General features: G+C 23.4%; 1 protein-coding gene across 5 annotated transcripts; it reads right to left on the reverse strand.

The window, feature by feature from the left end:
• Positions 1-3,211: 3,211 nt before the first annotated feature.
• On the reverse strand, positions 3,212-16,976 carry LOC122857387 (guanylate cyclase 32E-like). Of its 5 annotated transcripts, XM_044159526.1 has the most exons (18): positions 16,874-16,976; positions 16,713-16,761; positions 13,749-13,982; positions 11,653-11,850; positions 11,184-11,306; positions 10,804-11,002; positions 9,194-9,271; positions 8,560-8,804; positions 8,194-8,339; positions 7,293-7,431; positions 6,862-6,952; positions 6,601-6,803; positions 6,357-6,527; positions 6,104-6,280; positions 5,524-6,029; positions 4,939-5,447; positions 4,176-4,274; positions 3,214-4,075 (listed from the first exon to the last, which is right to left on the reverse strand). In XM_044159526.1, the coding sequence occupies exons 3-18, from the start codon at positions 13,935-13,937 to the stop codon at positions 3,411-3,413; spliced, it is 3,738 nt and encodes a 1,245-aa protein (XP_044015461.1). In that variant the 5' UTR covers positions 13,938-13,982; positions 16,713-16,761; positions 16,874-16,976; the 3' UTR covers positions 3,214-3,410. The 5 variants fall into 5 exon arrangements, with proteins under 5 accessions (XP_044015462.1, XP_044015461.1, XP_044015465.1 ...); XM_044159527.1 differs by having other exon boundaries at positions 3,212-4,075; positions 6,601-6,794; positions 16,713-16,953; XM_044159528.1 differs by lacking the exons at positions 11,653-11,850; positions 13,749-13,982; positions 16,713-16,761; positions 16,874-16,976 and having other exon boundaries at positions 3,217-4,075; positions 11,179-11,293.
• Between the last annotated feature and the right edge of the window lie 1,339 nt (positions 16,977-18,315).

The following is an 18,315-nucleotide window of genomic DNA, read 5'->3' on the forward strand; positions in this document are numbered from 1 at the left end:
TTATTTTATTTATTATTAACATTTAAAATTATATAAACATTACAATTTTTTAAAATATAAACTTTTTTTGATACCTTTATTACTATTGTTTATAATAATATAGACAAATTTTAAATAATATTTTTTGAATATATTGATTTCGGATTTTGTAAATCATATTATTGGATTTTTAATTTCTCGCGATTTAGCCTTTTCTATTGTTGGATATTGTTTATAAATGATTTTTTTTTTTTTTTGCAACAAATTAATTAATTTAATAATAGAATATATTATTATTATAACTTTGTTATTTATTAATTTTTTGTTTGTAAATTTATTTGATGAAAAATTATAATGGCGAGTGAAATGAAAATGGGAGACTAATCATCAATTGTAAGTGAAGGGGACTGGTATATATTTGAAATGATATCATTGTGCACATGCACTCTCGTAACCGATAACAAACAATACATTTTCACTCTTGTAAAAAATTTTAAAATTAAAAAAAAATATATATTATTATTATTTAAATGTTAAAAAATAACTGAAAATAAATTTTTGTATTTTAAAAATTTAAATATAGTGTATATTTATTAAACATAATTAGTATACATTAATTAAAAATAATTTTGATTAATTATCATAAAAAATGATTGAATTAAAAAAAAAAAATACAATAAAAGTTATAATATAATATTTTTTCAACTATTTAATTAACATTATTGAAAATTTATTTTTTGCTTTTTTTTTTTTTTTTTTTTATAATTAAAATTATTATTAATTCATCAATGGTTAGTAAAAATATATTTTGTAAAAGTTCGTCAAACCAATTGCGGGATTTAATACTCGGCGGTTTTTTTTTTTTGCAATTTTATCTTATCAAAACTTGGCAGTGTCAACAGACGCTTATTTATAATTAATATATTTATGTGTTAATAAAATATAATAATAATCAACAAATGATATCAAATTAACAGACAAAATACATATCAAAATTATAAGGAAAAAAAATGAATTGAAGATTTTGAATAAATTAATAAAATAATAAAATTAAATCGTGATTATATAACTATTTTTAGTGTTTGCATTTATGTTGTTCTGTTAATTGAGATTAAAAAAACAGGTATCACTTTGATGAGTGATACAGGTGTCAATAGCAAATTGCACGTGAAGGGGATTTTAAAGTCAGATTATCCGTAAATCCATCTGTCGAACAAGATACCTTCAATTAAACGGAATTTTTTTTTCGCATTTGAAATAAATAAATAAAGAAAAACACAACATAATAATTAAATAAATATATTTTCCGGTAACCTTATTTTATTTATTAACTCATTTCAATTATTATTATAATTTTAATACTTTTATTTTTAAACAAAAAAATATTATCATTCAATTTTTTTTTTTTATCAATTCTATTTTTAAATATCTTGAAAAAAAAAAGCATAATTTTTATTTTTTTTTTTCAATTTAAAAAATTATAAAATATTTAGATTAGATATTATATACTAAATTTAGATTTTTAAATCATTCGAATGACGAAAAAAAATAAAAAATACTTGATAAAAAAAAAAATTAGTTATCATTTCTATTTTTAAATTATTTTTTTTTATTTAAAAAATTATAGAATGGGTGTACAAATTATTTTTAAAAAAATGTATAACATTTAATTTTTTAAAAGGAAAAAAAAAAAAGTTTGAGAAATTATTGTTTAAAGATGATGATGATAATGATGATAATGATGATACTGATAATGGGGCGAAATGAACAATAAAAAAATTAAGGGGTTGAGAGATGTCAAAAGAGGAAAAAAAAAAAGTATAACAAGAGGGGAAAAAAATAAAAATAAAAAAAAAGAGACAAGTTTATCCGGACAGTTATATACAATAATAGTGGCTTGACGTCAAATTTCAAATGATTTCGCAGCGTGAATCCGGGCCTGGTCTCTCGTCAATTGTTACCGAGGAGTTTAGATTGAATGATGGTTCGGGACGAACAGCTAAGTTGACCGACAACCACTTCAATATATGTAAATAAGATGATATACTATATATACTTTTATTATCACTACATACAAATATTCTTTATCACTGTACCAAGTGTTTCAAGTAATTTTTTTTTTTTTTTTTTTTTATTCATTTTACATTTTACAAAACAATAAATAAATAAACAATATATATTTTTATAACTAATAAAAAATTTATTTAAAAATTATTAATCTAAAATATTTATTATTTTATCAAAAAATTTTGTTTATTTAAATTATTTAAAGTAATGTAATTTGATAGTAAATAAGAAATATTTTTGAATTAAATTTTTGATTATTTTATTTTGTTCTAGTTTTATTGATCCCGGAAGTTGTGAGTAAATTACTTCCGGGTGAAAATTGACGTCACACGATACTGTAAATCTTATGTTGAAACAAAAAAAAAAAAGAATATTTGAAATAATTTTTTTTTTGTTTAATATTTTATTGATCAGTTAATAATAGTGTACATGATATTAATTATCGTTATTTAATTTTTTTGAAATACTGACAAGGTATTTAAAATATAATAAAGAATATATATAAAAGAGACATTTGACAATGTATTTTTTAGTTGAGATTATTATCATTAATTTCAAGTGTTCACATATTTATATTTATTGGATAATTAAATTGTGATTATCATGATAAGTAAGTGATTAAATCTTCCACTTGTAAAATCAACTTTTATATTTCTCGATGGTCTTTGAATCTGATATTTATTAATATTGTATTGTTATCTTTATTTTATCAGATATTTAATCATGGCTCAATCGAACGAAACCTTTATATTTTATGCAGCTAAAGTTGGCTCTTTAAGGATGAACAATACTACTTAAAAGTGATGAAGAAATTTTGTTTTTTGTTTTAATTAATAGTTAGTAAAAGATACGAAAAGTATCCTGTAAAATTTTTCAAGTCAGAAAAGTATTTAAGTTATATTTTAATATTTATAAAAAGAAATGAAAAATTAATACAGGCACTTATGAATATAGTGAATATAAGTATAGCTGGTGAGGCACACCGTGATGGCAAAAAATATAAAAATTATAAATTAATAATTATGTACGTATTACAAATTATAAACGACGTAAATATATAATTTTTTATATTTTTTGTCATCACAATCCATTATGTAAAATTTAATTTATCTTATCATTAATTAAGTATTTATTTAAACATTGACTAGACTCTTTAATAAAAAAAAAAAAACAAAATATTAAAAAAGACAAAACCACGAGCCTTCTTGATTGTCTGCAAGTGTATAACATATACAAAAAAAAAAAATATTAATTTAATTTAATGTCATGAAAATTTGTAATTTATCAAGAAAATATTATTAGAAAAAAAATAAATATTATAATGATAATAAGATAATAATGGAAAAAAATTCAATTAAAAATATTTAGTTAGTACAGGTGTTGGATCTGATGAGTGGTGTTGCATCCCAACCATCAACTTCATCAATTGATTGTACATTTTTTTGACAATTTAATATATTCGCACTGTGTCTGGGACTACTTGGTTCAGATTTACAATAATTATCATATAATAATGGTGGAAAAAAACAATCATTTTTTTGAACAAATTGTTGACAATCAATTGGTTCATCTGAATAATCTAATTGTTCAACACATGGACAAGAATTACTTGATGATCTTGAATGATCCATAAAATTTTTTAAATTACAAATTGAAGATATAGCTTTACATGGACTATTATCAATAATTGAATCAAGTTTATTATTAATTATTATTTTTTTATCAATATGATCAGAACTTGCAAATCTCAAACGTTTTTGTGAATTATTTGAACATCTTAAAAAATGTCTATTTAATTTTTTATTTTTCATTGAACTTTTTGGTACTAATAAATCTGGCATTTTACCATTTTTACGTTCAATTCTATCATGTTTACGTTTTTCACGCATTAACAATTCTTCACCAACTAACCAGTATGTTAAACGATCACCTTTTCCTTTCATTGATACTATACCACGTTCAACAAGATGAAAACCACCGAGTCTATCCAATAAAAATTTTGTCTCTTGACTACAATGAATTTTCAATGCTAGAAATACAAATTAAACAAAAAAAAAAGCCATATTTATTTCATTTGAGTTTTAAATTATTAAAGAGTAAATTTAATTGTTTTTTTATTTTTTACTCACGGCTTCCTGATGATTCCATACGACTTGCTGTGTTTACAGTGTCACCAAAAAGACAATATCTTGGCATTTTTAGACCAACCACACCAGCACAAACTGGTCCTGAAATTCACAAGTATTTGCAGTTTTATTTTTCAGTTTTTTTTTAAGATAGTCTGTTGATTATATAAATAGATATTTTAAAACTTTTGAAAAACTTTAGAGTTACTGTTTTTATATATTTAAACCAAGTACCTGTTGACTTAATTAAAATTTAAAACTTTCATTTAATTTTATCTTCATAATTGACATTATAAAATTAAAAGTATAAAAAATTTTAATTTTAATTTTTAAATGCCTAACATTTAAGATGAATTTGATACGACATAATACATAGTATACATACATAATATTGTGCACTCAAAACATGCTGAATAATTTTTATTTATAAATTATTTTTATAAGTTTATTAACTTGACTTGTTTGTCTATGAGACTACCTTAATACTTGATTACATCATGCATAATAAAAGCTAATAAAAATTTAAATCTTGCAATCTAAAATAATAACAAATTTAATTGACAAATTTGCAAACTAACAATGTTTATTTGTCAATTTGTTTCTTTTCATAAATAAACAACTTCATTATTTACAAAAATTAGAAACTTGATTTTTTCGATCTTAAAATTATTAGCATAATAATTATTCATTTATAAATAAAAAAGATTCGAAAATTTATTATTAGAAAAATAAAAATTAATGATGAATTTTAATTATTTCTAATTACCAGAATGTATTCCAATTCTCAACTGTAATTTATCCATTGGTCTGTGACGTATTGTGAATTGTTTAATTGCTTCCAAAAGACACAATGACATACTTGCAATTTCACCAGCATGTTGTACATCATTTCTAATTGGTAAACCACTAACAACCATATAAGCATCACCAATTGTTTCAATTTTATAAACATCATAATTTTCAATTGTCGAATCAAAACATGTATATAAATCATTTAAAAAATCAACAACTTGTAGTGGTGTACTTTCAGCTGACATTGATGTAAAACCAACAATATCACTAAAATAAATTGTAACACAATCAAAACATTCAGCTTCAACTTTATGTCCACGTTTAAGTTGTTCAGCAACAAAACGTGGTAACATTTCATACAACAATGCATCAGTTTTTTTTTTTTCTTCATTTAATTGATCTGTTCGTTCATCAACAAGTGCCTCTAAATTATTTGCATATTTTTCCATCATCGCCATCATATTATCAAATATATTTGGTTTCCTAAAAAAATATTAATATACATTTTAATTTTTAATTTATAAATTATACATGAATTTTAATTTTTTTTTTCTATTACATTCCTTTCCTTAGTGGTCTCAATTTGTTTCTAATTATTTTAAAATCCGGACGATTTTCTGGATCCTCTGACCAACATTCAACAAGACAATCTCTAACAAAATCAAAACAATTTTCTAATTGATCTAATGGTGGTCTAAATAAATCAATATCTGGTCCAGAATCAATTATTCGTTTTAATATTTCTGATGATGTTAATTGTGTTACACCAAATGGTCCATGACGACCATGAAGTTCATATAATACTAGTGAAAATGAATAAACATCACTTTTTTGATATTCTCTTGTATTTGGTTCATCCATTCGCGTTCGTAATAATTCTGGTGCTCTGTATAATAAACATTGATATTTTTTTAATATATCCTCAGATTTACATTCAGCGTCTCTTTTAAATTCACGTAAACCAAAGTCAGCTATTTTAACAACCCAACGTGAGTCAACAAGACAATTTGAACTTGTTAAATTACCATGGTATTTTATAACTGACTCATGAAGAAACATCATTCCCTGAAGAAGAAAAAAAAATTTAAACAAATATTTTTATTGTATTTTGAAATTATCAATAAACAATATTTATTTACCCTGATAACATCTCCAACAAGTGATGCCATAAACATATTGTCCAATTTCATATCTTCATTTTCAATAATGTCTTTCAAACTTCCTCGTGAACAGTATTCAACAACAATACAAATATTTGGTGGATCTGTACAAGCTCCAACAAATGCATTCAAATTATCATGTCTCAAATCTCGCATCTAAATTAAACAAATAAATATCAATAAATAAAAAAAATATATTTATTATTTTTTTTCATTAAAATTAACAACATACCACTTTAAGTTCTTTTTTCATTTCTCTTGTTATTTCAATTGATTTTTTTCTGACATTTTTAATGGCAAACATTCGACCTCTGTAAAATCCAATTTGCGTATAAATCATTGAATAACGAAAATCAGCATCTGGATTTGAACTAAGTGATACTTGACTTGTCCTTACAACTGGCTGGAAATTATCATTAAAAATAGATATTTCTCCGACAATTTATTCATGAAAAACACTTATTTTTTTAACTTACTTTTATGTTAGATTTTTGAATAGCATCATTTTGTACTGTCTCTTCTTTTTCTTCTTTAATTTGTATATCTTTGTAATTAACTTTCCACAGTAATGAATCTAATTCTTGTTCATATCTCCAATTTCTATAGAGTACCAAAACAATTGCCATCAAAATTAACAAAAATCCTCCGGCGATTCCGCCAATAATTTCACCTGTGTGTGCTTAAATAAATAAAATTAATAATATAAATTTTAAAAATTACGTAAATATAAAACTTACAATTGCATTTTTCACCATGATAGCCACAAAATGGTTCAGCAATGGGTGGAGCACCATCAGGCCAAGAAATTTTTTTAACAAGTCGTAATTTCTAAGAAAAAAAATAAATAATATAGTTGGGAACTTTGAATAAATGCATTCATTAAAAGTGGAGCATATGTGTATATATAAATAAAATAAAATAAATAAAAATAAAATAAATAGAATCAATTCCAGTCATAGCTGGCAAAAAAGTAAAACAGTTTTTCCGTTTCTGGCATTTGTGCAATCTTTTCCTGAAATCTTTATACATATATTCGATTTAAGTTTTTTTTTTTTTTTTATTCTTTTTTTCATTGAATCAGACAGATTGAGCACAGACTCTTGGTAATCGGGAAATTTATCGCAAATAAATAAAAAATAATAAAGAAAAAGAATAGTAAAAAACTTACTGGCAAGTTTGTAATTTCCTCTTTACCAACGAAATGACCAATTGGATAGAGACCATGACCCTTATCTGGATTATTTTCTAGGGCTATTAAAGTGTAGTTAGCCTCAGCATCACCGTTTTTATCCATGTAAACCAAGTACCTGTTAATTTAATTAAAAATTAAAATTTTCATGTGATTTTAATTTGCATCATCGATTCATGAGCTAGTTGAGAAAACATAAGTATTTGCAGTTTTATTTTTTGGTTTTTTTTTTTAAGATAGTCTGTTGATTATATAAATAGATATTTTAAAACTTTTGAAAAACTTTAGAGTTACTGCTTTCATATATTTAAACCAAGTACCTGTTGACTTAATTAAAATTTAAAACTTTCATTTAATTTTATCTTTATAATTGACATTATAAAATTAAAAGTATAAAAAATTTTAATTTTAATTTTTAAATGCCTAACATTTAAGATGAATTTGATACTACATAATACATAGATTGATATTAAATAATTTATTGTGCACTCAAAACATGCTGAATAATTTTTATTTATAAATTATTTTTATAAATTTATTAACTTGACTTGTTTGTCTATGAGACTACCTTAATACTTGATTACATCATGCATAATAAAAGCTAATAAAAATTTAAATCTTGCAATCTAAAATAATAATAAATTTAATTGACAAATTTGCAAACTAACAATGTTTATTTGTAAATTTGTTTGTTTGTTCCAACACATAAATTAAGTAATTTTTTATAATTTTATTTGTTTATCAGGCTACCTCAATACTGTGATTTAATATTTCGATTTAAATTGATCAAATAAATTTAAATATATCGATCAATTTGTTGTAATAAAGATGCACATTGTATTTTTGTTGAAATATTTAAAATGAAGATTGAATTACTGACCCCATGGCGCTACGATAGTGAGTTCCATAAAGTCCAGCAAGCATTTTTCTACCATCCCTTGGGTCTCTTCCCTCACTGAGTGCACTCAGTAACGACTTGGCATAAAGGTGAACCGCATCGTAAAGATAAATTGTCTCTGGTACGATCTTCCTTGTAAAAAAAAGGATAAGAAAAGAACAAATGAATGAATGAATAATAATAAATTTAAATATTCTTAATTAATTTCTTTCCCCTTTTATTATAAAAGTTTTTGTCTTTATTAAAAGCTCTATTACCTTTTAAAATCGAGATAACTTTTTTTCTTTTTTTTTCAAAACTTTTATAAAATAAAAATTAAATAAATATATCAGTGTATAAATTACTAACCTGAACAACACCACCATAATTTTCAATTGGATTTATAAAATTAAATGGTGGTTTCTTTCTATATTCATTTATGATATTTGTAAAATTATCCGAATAATCTGTTGCTGATCCAACAATACTAAAATAACTTTCATAAGCACGAAGTAATGATGGATTTGTATTTTCTTCCAGTAATCCATGAAGATATTTGTCTGGTCGGTTTTTATCATACTGTTCAATATCAACTCCCACCACCCAATATTCACCTACAAAACCAAAAAAATAATAAATCATAGGATAAATAAATAAATATTTCATTTAACAATTTATTTATTTTTTTAAATTTACTTTTATCATACATCTTGGATAAATTTAAAATTAATTAATTTAAAAATAAATTAATTAGTCATCGTATTGTAATGACTCAATGTTATTATTATTTCAAATTTTATTTTTATAATATTAATCTTTCAAATATTGTATGAAATGTTTATTTATTTTTATTTTATCATTTCAATTTATTATTATATATTATTAATTTAATAATTATAATAAATCTTGGATAATTTATCTTTCACACAGATATTATATCTGCATGAAATTTTCTATTCAAAATATTAAATCATCCAGTTGATTTCATAGAAAAAGTTCTTACCGTTATCAAGAAGTTTCTTTTGATCCAGTGCCATCAACAGACCCATATGCTCATCATAATTTCCAAGTATAACATATACTGTAAAAAAAAATAAAAATTCAAGTTGAATAAAATTATATATTCACAAAAAAAAAACATAAAGGCTATTTATCAAATAACCACAAATCTCAACTTCCGCATAGGACGTTAGTTATAAATTTTTTTTATTTTGTTGGAAAGTATCCAAAAGTAACACATATACTATTCAAGACAAAAAAAAAAAAGAAACAAACTTTAATATCATTCAAAAAGTGAAAAGCTGTAATGTGCTTGCAATTCGGGGTGGACAGAAAACATTGTGAATTTATTTACAAAAAATAAAAAAACTTGGGTATAAACTGTAATCGTACACCGTGAATAGAAAACATAAGAATACGTTGAGAAAAAACGATAAAAACTAGTTGAAAAAAAAAATAAAAATAATAATAAAAGGAAGTAAGTAAAAACTCTTATTTTATGAAAAAAAAAAAAAAAAAAAAATAGGAAAGAATATTGGTGTACATTGAAAAAGTACTATTTGAAAAACAAGGGGTAAAAAATAAAAATAAAATGTAGATTTACAAAAGGATCGTAAAGACAAACTCTATCCGATCAGAGACTCAACGATCCAATAAACTTTTGTCACAAGACACACTCTCTAGATATTCTCACAGAGTTTATCTCAACATCCGATGAAGCTTTGAATTTTTTTTTTTTATTTTTTGTTTAGGGGTGGAACGCAAGATACCCCTTGATACAATCTTCCAACAGTTCCAAGTTTCTAACATAATTTCTTTCTCTTTCCACCAAATCAGTATTCATAAAACAGAAATAAAAAAAAAAAAAAAAAAAAATTATCTGCATCCTTCCATCAGTCTGTTATTAAAAACTTGATTAAATAAATTTTTTAAAAGAGCATGTTTATTCATTTTGAATTTTCAATTCAATTTTTTTTTTTATTTATATATAGCGTTAAAAGTTTTTTCATAATCGATAATGACAAAAGTTATAAATTTTTTTATTATCGATGAAAAAAAAAAAATTAATATTAAAAGTTGAAAGTTAAATATAAACAAAAAGGAAAAACTTTGCAAAGTGAAAAATTATCAAATTCTATTTTTAGCTAGAAGACACTTGGAGGTATTGTAAAATAAAAAAGTGACATGGGTTACTGGGTGGAGTAATTCATAGTTTGAACATTCGTGAGGTGAATGTAATTGACGTATTCCAAGCACGATTAACGCGACGTGTTTAACCGCGATGCGGGTTACATAGTCTCTATGACAAACGATTATGTCCATACGACACTCAGGGCCTCATTTCAAATGATTTCATACGGGCAATGGTATTTTGTTTATTTATATATTACTTTTTTTTTTTTTTTGCTATAATTTACCTCTTATTTAACAAGTTTTCAAAATAAAAAATATATAACATTCTTTATTTAGAAATACGTATTTTTAAATAATACTTTATATAGAAATAGTAATTATTTAAACACATGTGTATTTAATATACACATAAATTGTTAAATTGATGACAAGATTTAGAATAGTTTAAATTTTTTCATTTAAAAATGTTGTCTTACGCACTTCGTGTTTCAATATATGTTGACTCAACGATGTCATGAAATGGATTGATCATTCTCTCAGTGTGATATGATTCACTCCATCGTTTATGATGATTAACAATTATACCAAATGTTTCACATGTTTCAAGTATTGCTGTTGATACTGTCAACATTTTGTTGTTAAATTCTGTATCACTGTTGTTTATGTGTACAAATGTTATCTAGAAACAAAAAAATATTAAAAGCTTATCAATTAAAATAGTTGAAGGATTTTTTTTTTGATTTTGTTTCAAATGTAGCTGTAGGAATTTGAAAAAAAAATTAAATTAAATATGTGTTTTTATTGGTATAAACAAAAAATGATGAAAAAAAAATATTACTTGTTTATTTTTTTTACTTTACTTTTGTCCAATTGAATGCCAATAACACAGATGCTACAGATTTTGATATTTGTGTATCAGAAGGTTTTGTTCTGGCAAATGTTGGAAACTCAGCTTTATTAGAAGTTTCACGATGCATACAAAACTAGAAAAAATAAAAAAAAATAATTATTAAAAATATTAATTTACTTTGTTTTTTGATTTGAGATAAATGTAGAAATTATTCACAATAATTAACATATGATATGTTATTTTAGCAGGTGAAAAAAATTTACTTTGTTATCAAAAAAAGAAAAAATAAATTAATGAAAAATTTAAAAGCAAAACAATCTTATCGTGTTTCCTGTGTTTATGAATTTTATCAGCTAATTGGGTCACGTTTTCCTCAATTAACGAGCTTTAATCACTTTTTTATTTAATACCTTTTTGTTGTAATAAATTTTAAGTAATTTATTTTATTTTTAAATGATGTAAATATAAATTATTCTTACGTAGGATATCATCGGAAGATTAAATGCAGCAGCCATCCTTCCTTCATGAACACAAGTTTCTTGTGGTCCAATATAAGCACTTACATTTTTAGTCCAAAAATCAGCAGTAACACGAATACTTGTTTCTTCTTCACCATAAGTTTCACCAATAATGAATTCAAGTTTATGACCACGTTTTCCAAGTTCTCCGGTATTTACCTTATTTAAAAATTATATAAACTATACAGTATATTCATTTAATTTTTTAAAAAAATAATTGGAAAGATTGCAAGACTTAAAATCATGGTCAAAATATTCCAAACAAACATATCCACTAGTAAGTAAATAAAAAACTTAATCACGTATTTATCGAAGATTTATAATAATTATTAAATTATTGACATTCAAATTTTAAAATTCAACAATATCTACTCGCACCAGCTCTAACTCTGACCTTAAGTCCGACTCCGACCTTAAATCCGACTCTACGTTTTTTTTGAAATATGGATTCTAAGATTGACCTAAATATGTGTAAGTAAATTCTTTTAATTCAATAATAACACAATTAAATAGATAAACACCTAAATTTTAAAATTTGACAGTATCTACTCGTACCAGCTCTAACTCTGACCTTAATAGTCTGACTCTAACTCCGACCTTAAATCCGACTCTGCGTTTTTTTGAAAAATGGATTGAAAGATTGACCTAAATATGTGTAAATAAATTCTTTTAATTTAATAATGACACAATTAAATAGATAATACAACACTTGAATTTTAAAACTAAAAAGTATCCACTTGCACTGGCTCTAACTCTGACCTTAAGTCTGACTCTGACCTTAAATCCGACTCTACGTTTTTTTTTGAAATATGGATTCTAAGATTGACCTAAATATGTATGAATATTTTATTTTAATTCAATAATAACACAACTAAATAAGTAAATACTAAAATTTTAAAATTCAACAATATCTACTTGCTCCAACTCTGACCTAAAGTCCGTCTCCGACTCCGACCTTAAGTCCGACTCTACGTTTTTTTTATCTGTTCTGTCACTGGAAAATTTTTTTTAATTTTTATCGTCTATAATTTTTCTTTAATTCTTCTTTAATTTGTCTCTGAAAAATCTCTATCTGTCTTACAAACGAGATTTAGGAGAGATCTTTATGAGATCCCAAAAAGACTTAATTTTTTTACCCGGGATATTTGAAAGATTAATATTAAAAAAATTAAATTTGAAATAATAATAACATTGAGTCATTACAATACGATGACTAATTAATTTATTTTTAAATTAATTAATTTTAAATTTATCCAAGATGTATGATAAAAGTAAATTTAAAAAAATAAATAAATTGTTAAATGAAATATTTATTTATTTATCCTATGATATATACTGTTGTCATAATTTTTGGCAAATTTAAAATAGTCATTAAATCATTATGTTTATATTTTACTATTCATCAATTATTTTTATAATCATTCATTTTAATTTTAAATATAAGATAATGTTTTTTATACTCGTAAAACGCTACGGTATATTTTTTCATCTTGGGAAATTAGTGTTAATTTTCTCTATGTATTTTTATATTTGTTAGAAAAATTTAACAGTTAAATATTTCTAAAAATTACTCCAATAGAATTCTTAATTTTTTCTTCATTTTGGTTTATAAAATTATCATTACTATCATTTTTCAGATGACATAATTTATATACATTCATGTAAAATAAATTTCGTTTACTCTACATAAATATTTTTATATAAATATAAAATAAATGAATTTGTATAATAAATTATCTCTCCATGTATACCACAATAAAAAAGAAAACATCAACAAATTATACATATAAAAATATACATATATATAAAAAAAGTAAAACAAACATACATTTAATTGAATAAGCTCGTAAAAATTTAATGAGTATTCAACGCCCACTGTATTATCATAAATTTTATTTTCAGTTTGGCAAATTTAAGAAGGCAATGTGTCTCAATATGCATTCGTGAAAGTTTGATAAAAAAAAAAAAGGAAAAACAACAACAAACAAACAAACAAATAAAACAAAAAAAAAAGTGTTATAATGTATTATCATTTTGAGATATATATATTTTTTTACCTCATGTACAGCAAGATTGATAGCACCTGATATTCGAAAACCGGGTCGTTGATATTCGAAATTACCAGGACGTCGTTTGGACCCAGTAATATAGCCAATGGTGAAGGTTTCGCCGTTGACAATATCGTTGACCAGTCCATTGATTGCTGTCAGCAAGAGGCACACCCTTTTCAGGTTATCCAGTTGCATGCCCACTATCGGTACTCTTTACTTTTTTTTTTTTTCTTTTTTTATCTGTATTTTTTTTAAATATTAAAATTGATTTATTACTAATTGTTGATTCATTTGAGATATGATATACATTACCGATAGAGATATCAAATAATACAAGGGTTAATCATATTTCAAAATTTAATAAACCAAAGTACCAAATATCTATATTTTATTAAAATCAAAGTGACGTAATATAAAAAAAACATAATGCTATTTATATTTAAAAATCATAGTGTTTAAATTTTTTAAATAAAAATTAAACTACTTTAAATGACGTTATAAGTATTGAATGATAAATGATTAAACTTGATTTGAGGAGTTTTTATTTTTTTGATTAAAAATCATGTAAACTTAATTAAATCACTTGAATCACTCAAGTTACAAATTACATTCTACACTTGTGAAATATTTGCATTTGAATTGTGTTCGTTGCCCACGTGTACATAAGCATATGTAACTCTGATTTTAATTTTTTAGCTATGCAAATTATATACCAACAATTTGGATTACTACAAACCTTTATTAGTATAATGTAAAAATTTTTAAACTTTTGGAAATTAAATGAAAGAAAAAAATTTAAATGTCACAGTACATTACCAAAAAAAAAACCACAGTACCTCGAGGTACATTAATGATTGAAGATCAATCAATTAAAATGAATTTAATAACTTGAAATCAATTCAAACACTGACGTTATTTAAATGATAAATGTATTAAATAAATTAAATCATCATCAGGCAATTTAATTCAAACGTGATTCAATTTAAAATCCATATTGTCAATGGATCTCTTTACAAATAACCCTTCGAAATAATATACATATACCTTAAATTATTTCGAAATTTTATTTTGACATAAAGAAACTGATATATAAATTTTTCTACGGAAATAAATCAAATTATAAAAATAAAATATATTGAAAAAGAAAAAATAATTAAATATTATTACTCTGATTTATGAATGAATTATTATTTTACAAATTTGTATTAGGTTTATACGGATAATTAACAAGTCTTGCGAGCACAAACGTTACGTTATTTCTGACAAAAAATCTAACCAGGGCACTCGATAAATATATGGCCTTCATCTCAATATGCCAAAGAAGAGGGCAAGGTGAAAGTCAAAATCATGCCATATTTAAAACATATATTATTTTTTTATTTATTTATTAAACTAGTCATTCTCTACTTATCGATTTATTTAGAAATTTTTTTTTTGGTCCTAATCTATCATCACAAGAAGAAGAAAAAAAATTTATTCCATTAACATAAAGCTTACTTGAATAAACGAAAAATTAAATATAAATTATAAATTATTTATTTGATTAACATATTAATAAAAATAAATTTTTAATTTGCATCAAATTAATATTAAAAAACATTGTAGTTTTAGCTAAAATATTTGATTGTTTTAATTTAAATTTTATTTATCACAACTATATACTTTTTTTAGAGCCAATTAAATCAATTTCAATTGAATGAATTTTTTTTCTCTGTGCAGTATTTATTGATATATATTTTTTTTTACTTCTATCTGAGATTTAGTTAATGACAAAAACTGCAGGTGGTCCGCCCTCAAGTTAATGGAAAATTCTTGTTCCGGGTTGTTGACTTTTTTTTGAGTAAGGAAACTATATCAATACCCCGCATTGTACACATCAAGAAAATTGTTTTTTCTTAAAGTTAATTTATCCTTTTTATTATTATTTAAGAAAAAAATTATTCACTTTTATGATTTATTGAGTTATAAAAATATAAAAACATTGAGCAACTATTGTTGAAAAGAATAAAAAAATATTTTTCGACTTCACTTGAAATTAAAAGTACATAAAAAAAAATTTACTTGATTGAAATATTTATTAGAATAATTTATTTTTTTGTTCCCAGCTATGGAAATTTTTTTTTTTTTTTACTGGAATGATTTACGATCTCATAGTCAATGACACTTCACTAGTTTTGCCTGGCGGCAATTGCGAAATTTTTTGAAACGGTACCACTCATTGGAGAAGTCAAGATTTGATCTGAATTAAAACCTATAAATTATAAAAACAATTTTTTTTTTTGCTGTTACTTTTTTCTTTCATATATGTTACATATATATTATTTTTTTTTTCTATATAACACGTAGTATTGAAGGGTTAAAAAAGTGGGTTATATTCAAGTCACGTTTCACGTATTTTCCATCTGTTTTTTTTTTAATATTTTAAGTTTCTATCTGTTTATTTTGTTTCTTATTTATACTTGAATAAAATTCCATATGACAATTCAGTTAAAACTTGGTAGATTTTTTCATGTGTAATATAATTTTTTTTGTTATTTTGATTGTTGTCTTTTGGCGGACCGCGAAAGATTAGCTGGTCCTAATTATCGCTGTCGACAGGTTACTTACGATATATCGTTGTTGCAATTTACGTGCGATTTCACAACCGGTTAACGAAATAACATGATAAAATAAAATTAAAATAATACACTATATGGTATTTTATTTACAAGATTTAAAAAAAAAAAACCCCTTGGGTATCATTTAAATTATTTAAAATGAAAAAAAAAATAAGAGAAATTATAAAATTGCAGTCTTATAATTGAGCTTAATTTTATGGTTTGGTATTTTTTTTTTTTTTATGTCAAATAAAAAGTGTCAAATTTGTCATGTTGTAAACAAGAAAAGTTAAAATAAAATTTATTACATAAATAATAATTAAAAAATTTTTGTTATTCGCATTTTTTTATTTTATAATTTCAAATTACTTACTCTATATTGTTAAGAAAAAACAAAAATCCAATTGCATTTTTCATATACACTGTACGAATTTAGATTAGAATATAAAAAAATTTAGAAATAGAAAAAAATTATTAAATTTTATTACAAGTTTTATTAAAATTTTTGATAGTAAAAAAAAATTTTTATCATACAAATTATGAAGTTTAATGATGAAAAAACAATGTAGAAATATTTTGTATGGCTCGCGACTCGACTCGACAGTAGTCGAAGACGTGCGCGGCCAGACTGACTGTCTTTCATTCAACGACAAAAGTTGAATCGTGTTGAGTCTTCAAAAGCCATGCGGAGTAATCGTACTTTGGTTTTTTTTTTTTTTTTTATATTTTTAGTAATATACCTTATTGGCGCATGACCGCCCACGAGTATCTCTATTTTATTTATTTTCATCCCCTCGTACCTTGAAAATAAAATAAAAAATACTTTACCAACGAGTATTCACAGCGTCACTTATTCTCAATCCGCCTTTGCACTTTAACACCCTTATTTTACAAATAACAAAAAAGAGAAAAAAAAATCACAAATTGATGCTTACCTAAGCTCTCTTTTACAGTGTCTCAAAGTTTTTATTTTTATAGAATAACTTTGATTTATTTTATTTTTATTATATTATTTTAGGATATGTTTATGTATATTTAAATTTTATTGATAAAAAAAGAGAAAATATTTACATTGTACTTTTTTTTTAAACTCTAAAACCCAGTTAATTTTTTTCGTCAATTTCTAATTAATTAAATATTTTTATATAAAATTTTGAATAAATTTCATGTCACTTATTTTTTTAGATGATAACAAAAAATTAATAAAAAATCATTGATGGTTTTTTTTGCTGTATTAAAAATTGTGTTTTTTAATTTACTATACGAGTAGGAAGAATAAAAAAAATATTACATTGTTTATATTTATTTATTAAACAATAAAAAAACCATGTTATTTTTATGAACGTTAATCTGTGTGTAGGTATTTTTATTTGCACGATTATTAATGTAAATTGGTGTAGACTGTAGAGAGAAAAAAAATAAACAAAAACAAAATCAATCTGGTGGTATGATAATTAAAAATAAATATAACCTGATAGAGATCAAGCACGCCAACTTGTCATTATAATTCAAATGTTCATTTTTAATAAATTTAAGTAGAACCATATAGATTCTATTGCATAATCACATCATATTTTTTACACAATAGAAAAAAAAAATATTAATTTTTCATTAACTCTATAATTATCATTGGAAAATAATAAATAAATAAAATAGACCGTTTCTATATTTACTTAACAATTATTAACATTTTGAATATTAATAATCTTCTTAGACGTCTTTTATTATAATCCTGTTTAAAAAAATAGTTGTAACTTTATAATACATATATATATTTTATTGTTATGAAGTTTGTTATAAAATTCTTGTGCAGTTTTCGTATTGCAATTGAGAAAATAAATAAAAAAATTAGAGAGTGAGAGAAATATGAAAAAACAAAAAAAGTAGCTTGAAGCAAAAGACGGAAACGGGGGACATAACTTGGTTGATTCACCCGAGGCGAATCATTAATGGGTACGTCGTGTTTGGATTTCAAA

Source organism: Aphidius gifuensis, linkage group LG5 (assembly GCF_014905175.1).
Source record: "Aphidius gifuensis isolate YNYX2018 linkage group LG5, ASM1490517v1, whole genome shotgun sequence".
Classification (NCBI taxonomy): domain Eukaryota; kingdom Metazoa; phylum Arthropoda; class Insecta; order Hymenoptera; family Braconidae; genus Aphidius; species Aphidius gifuensis.

Excerpts from the sequence above, each read along its gene's own strand:
- LOC122857387 (XM_044159526.1), bottom strand. The coding sequence starts at position 13,937 with ATGCAACTGGATAACCTGAAAAGGGTGTGCCTCTTGCTGACAGCAATC. Across the intron at positions 11,307-11,652 it reads ATCTTCCGATGATATCCTAC|TTTTGTATGCATCGTGAAAC; the intron begins GTAAGAATAATT and ends TATTTTTTCTAG. Across the intron at positions 6,953-7,292 it reads AGGAAATTACAAACTTGCCA|AAATTACGACTTGTTAAAAA; the intron begins GTAAGTTTTTTA and ends TTTTTTTCTTAG.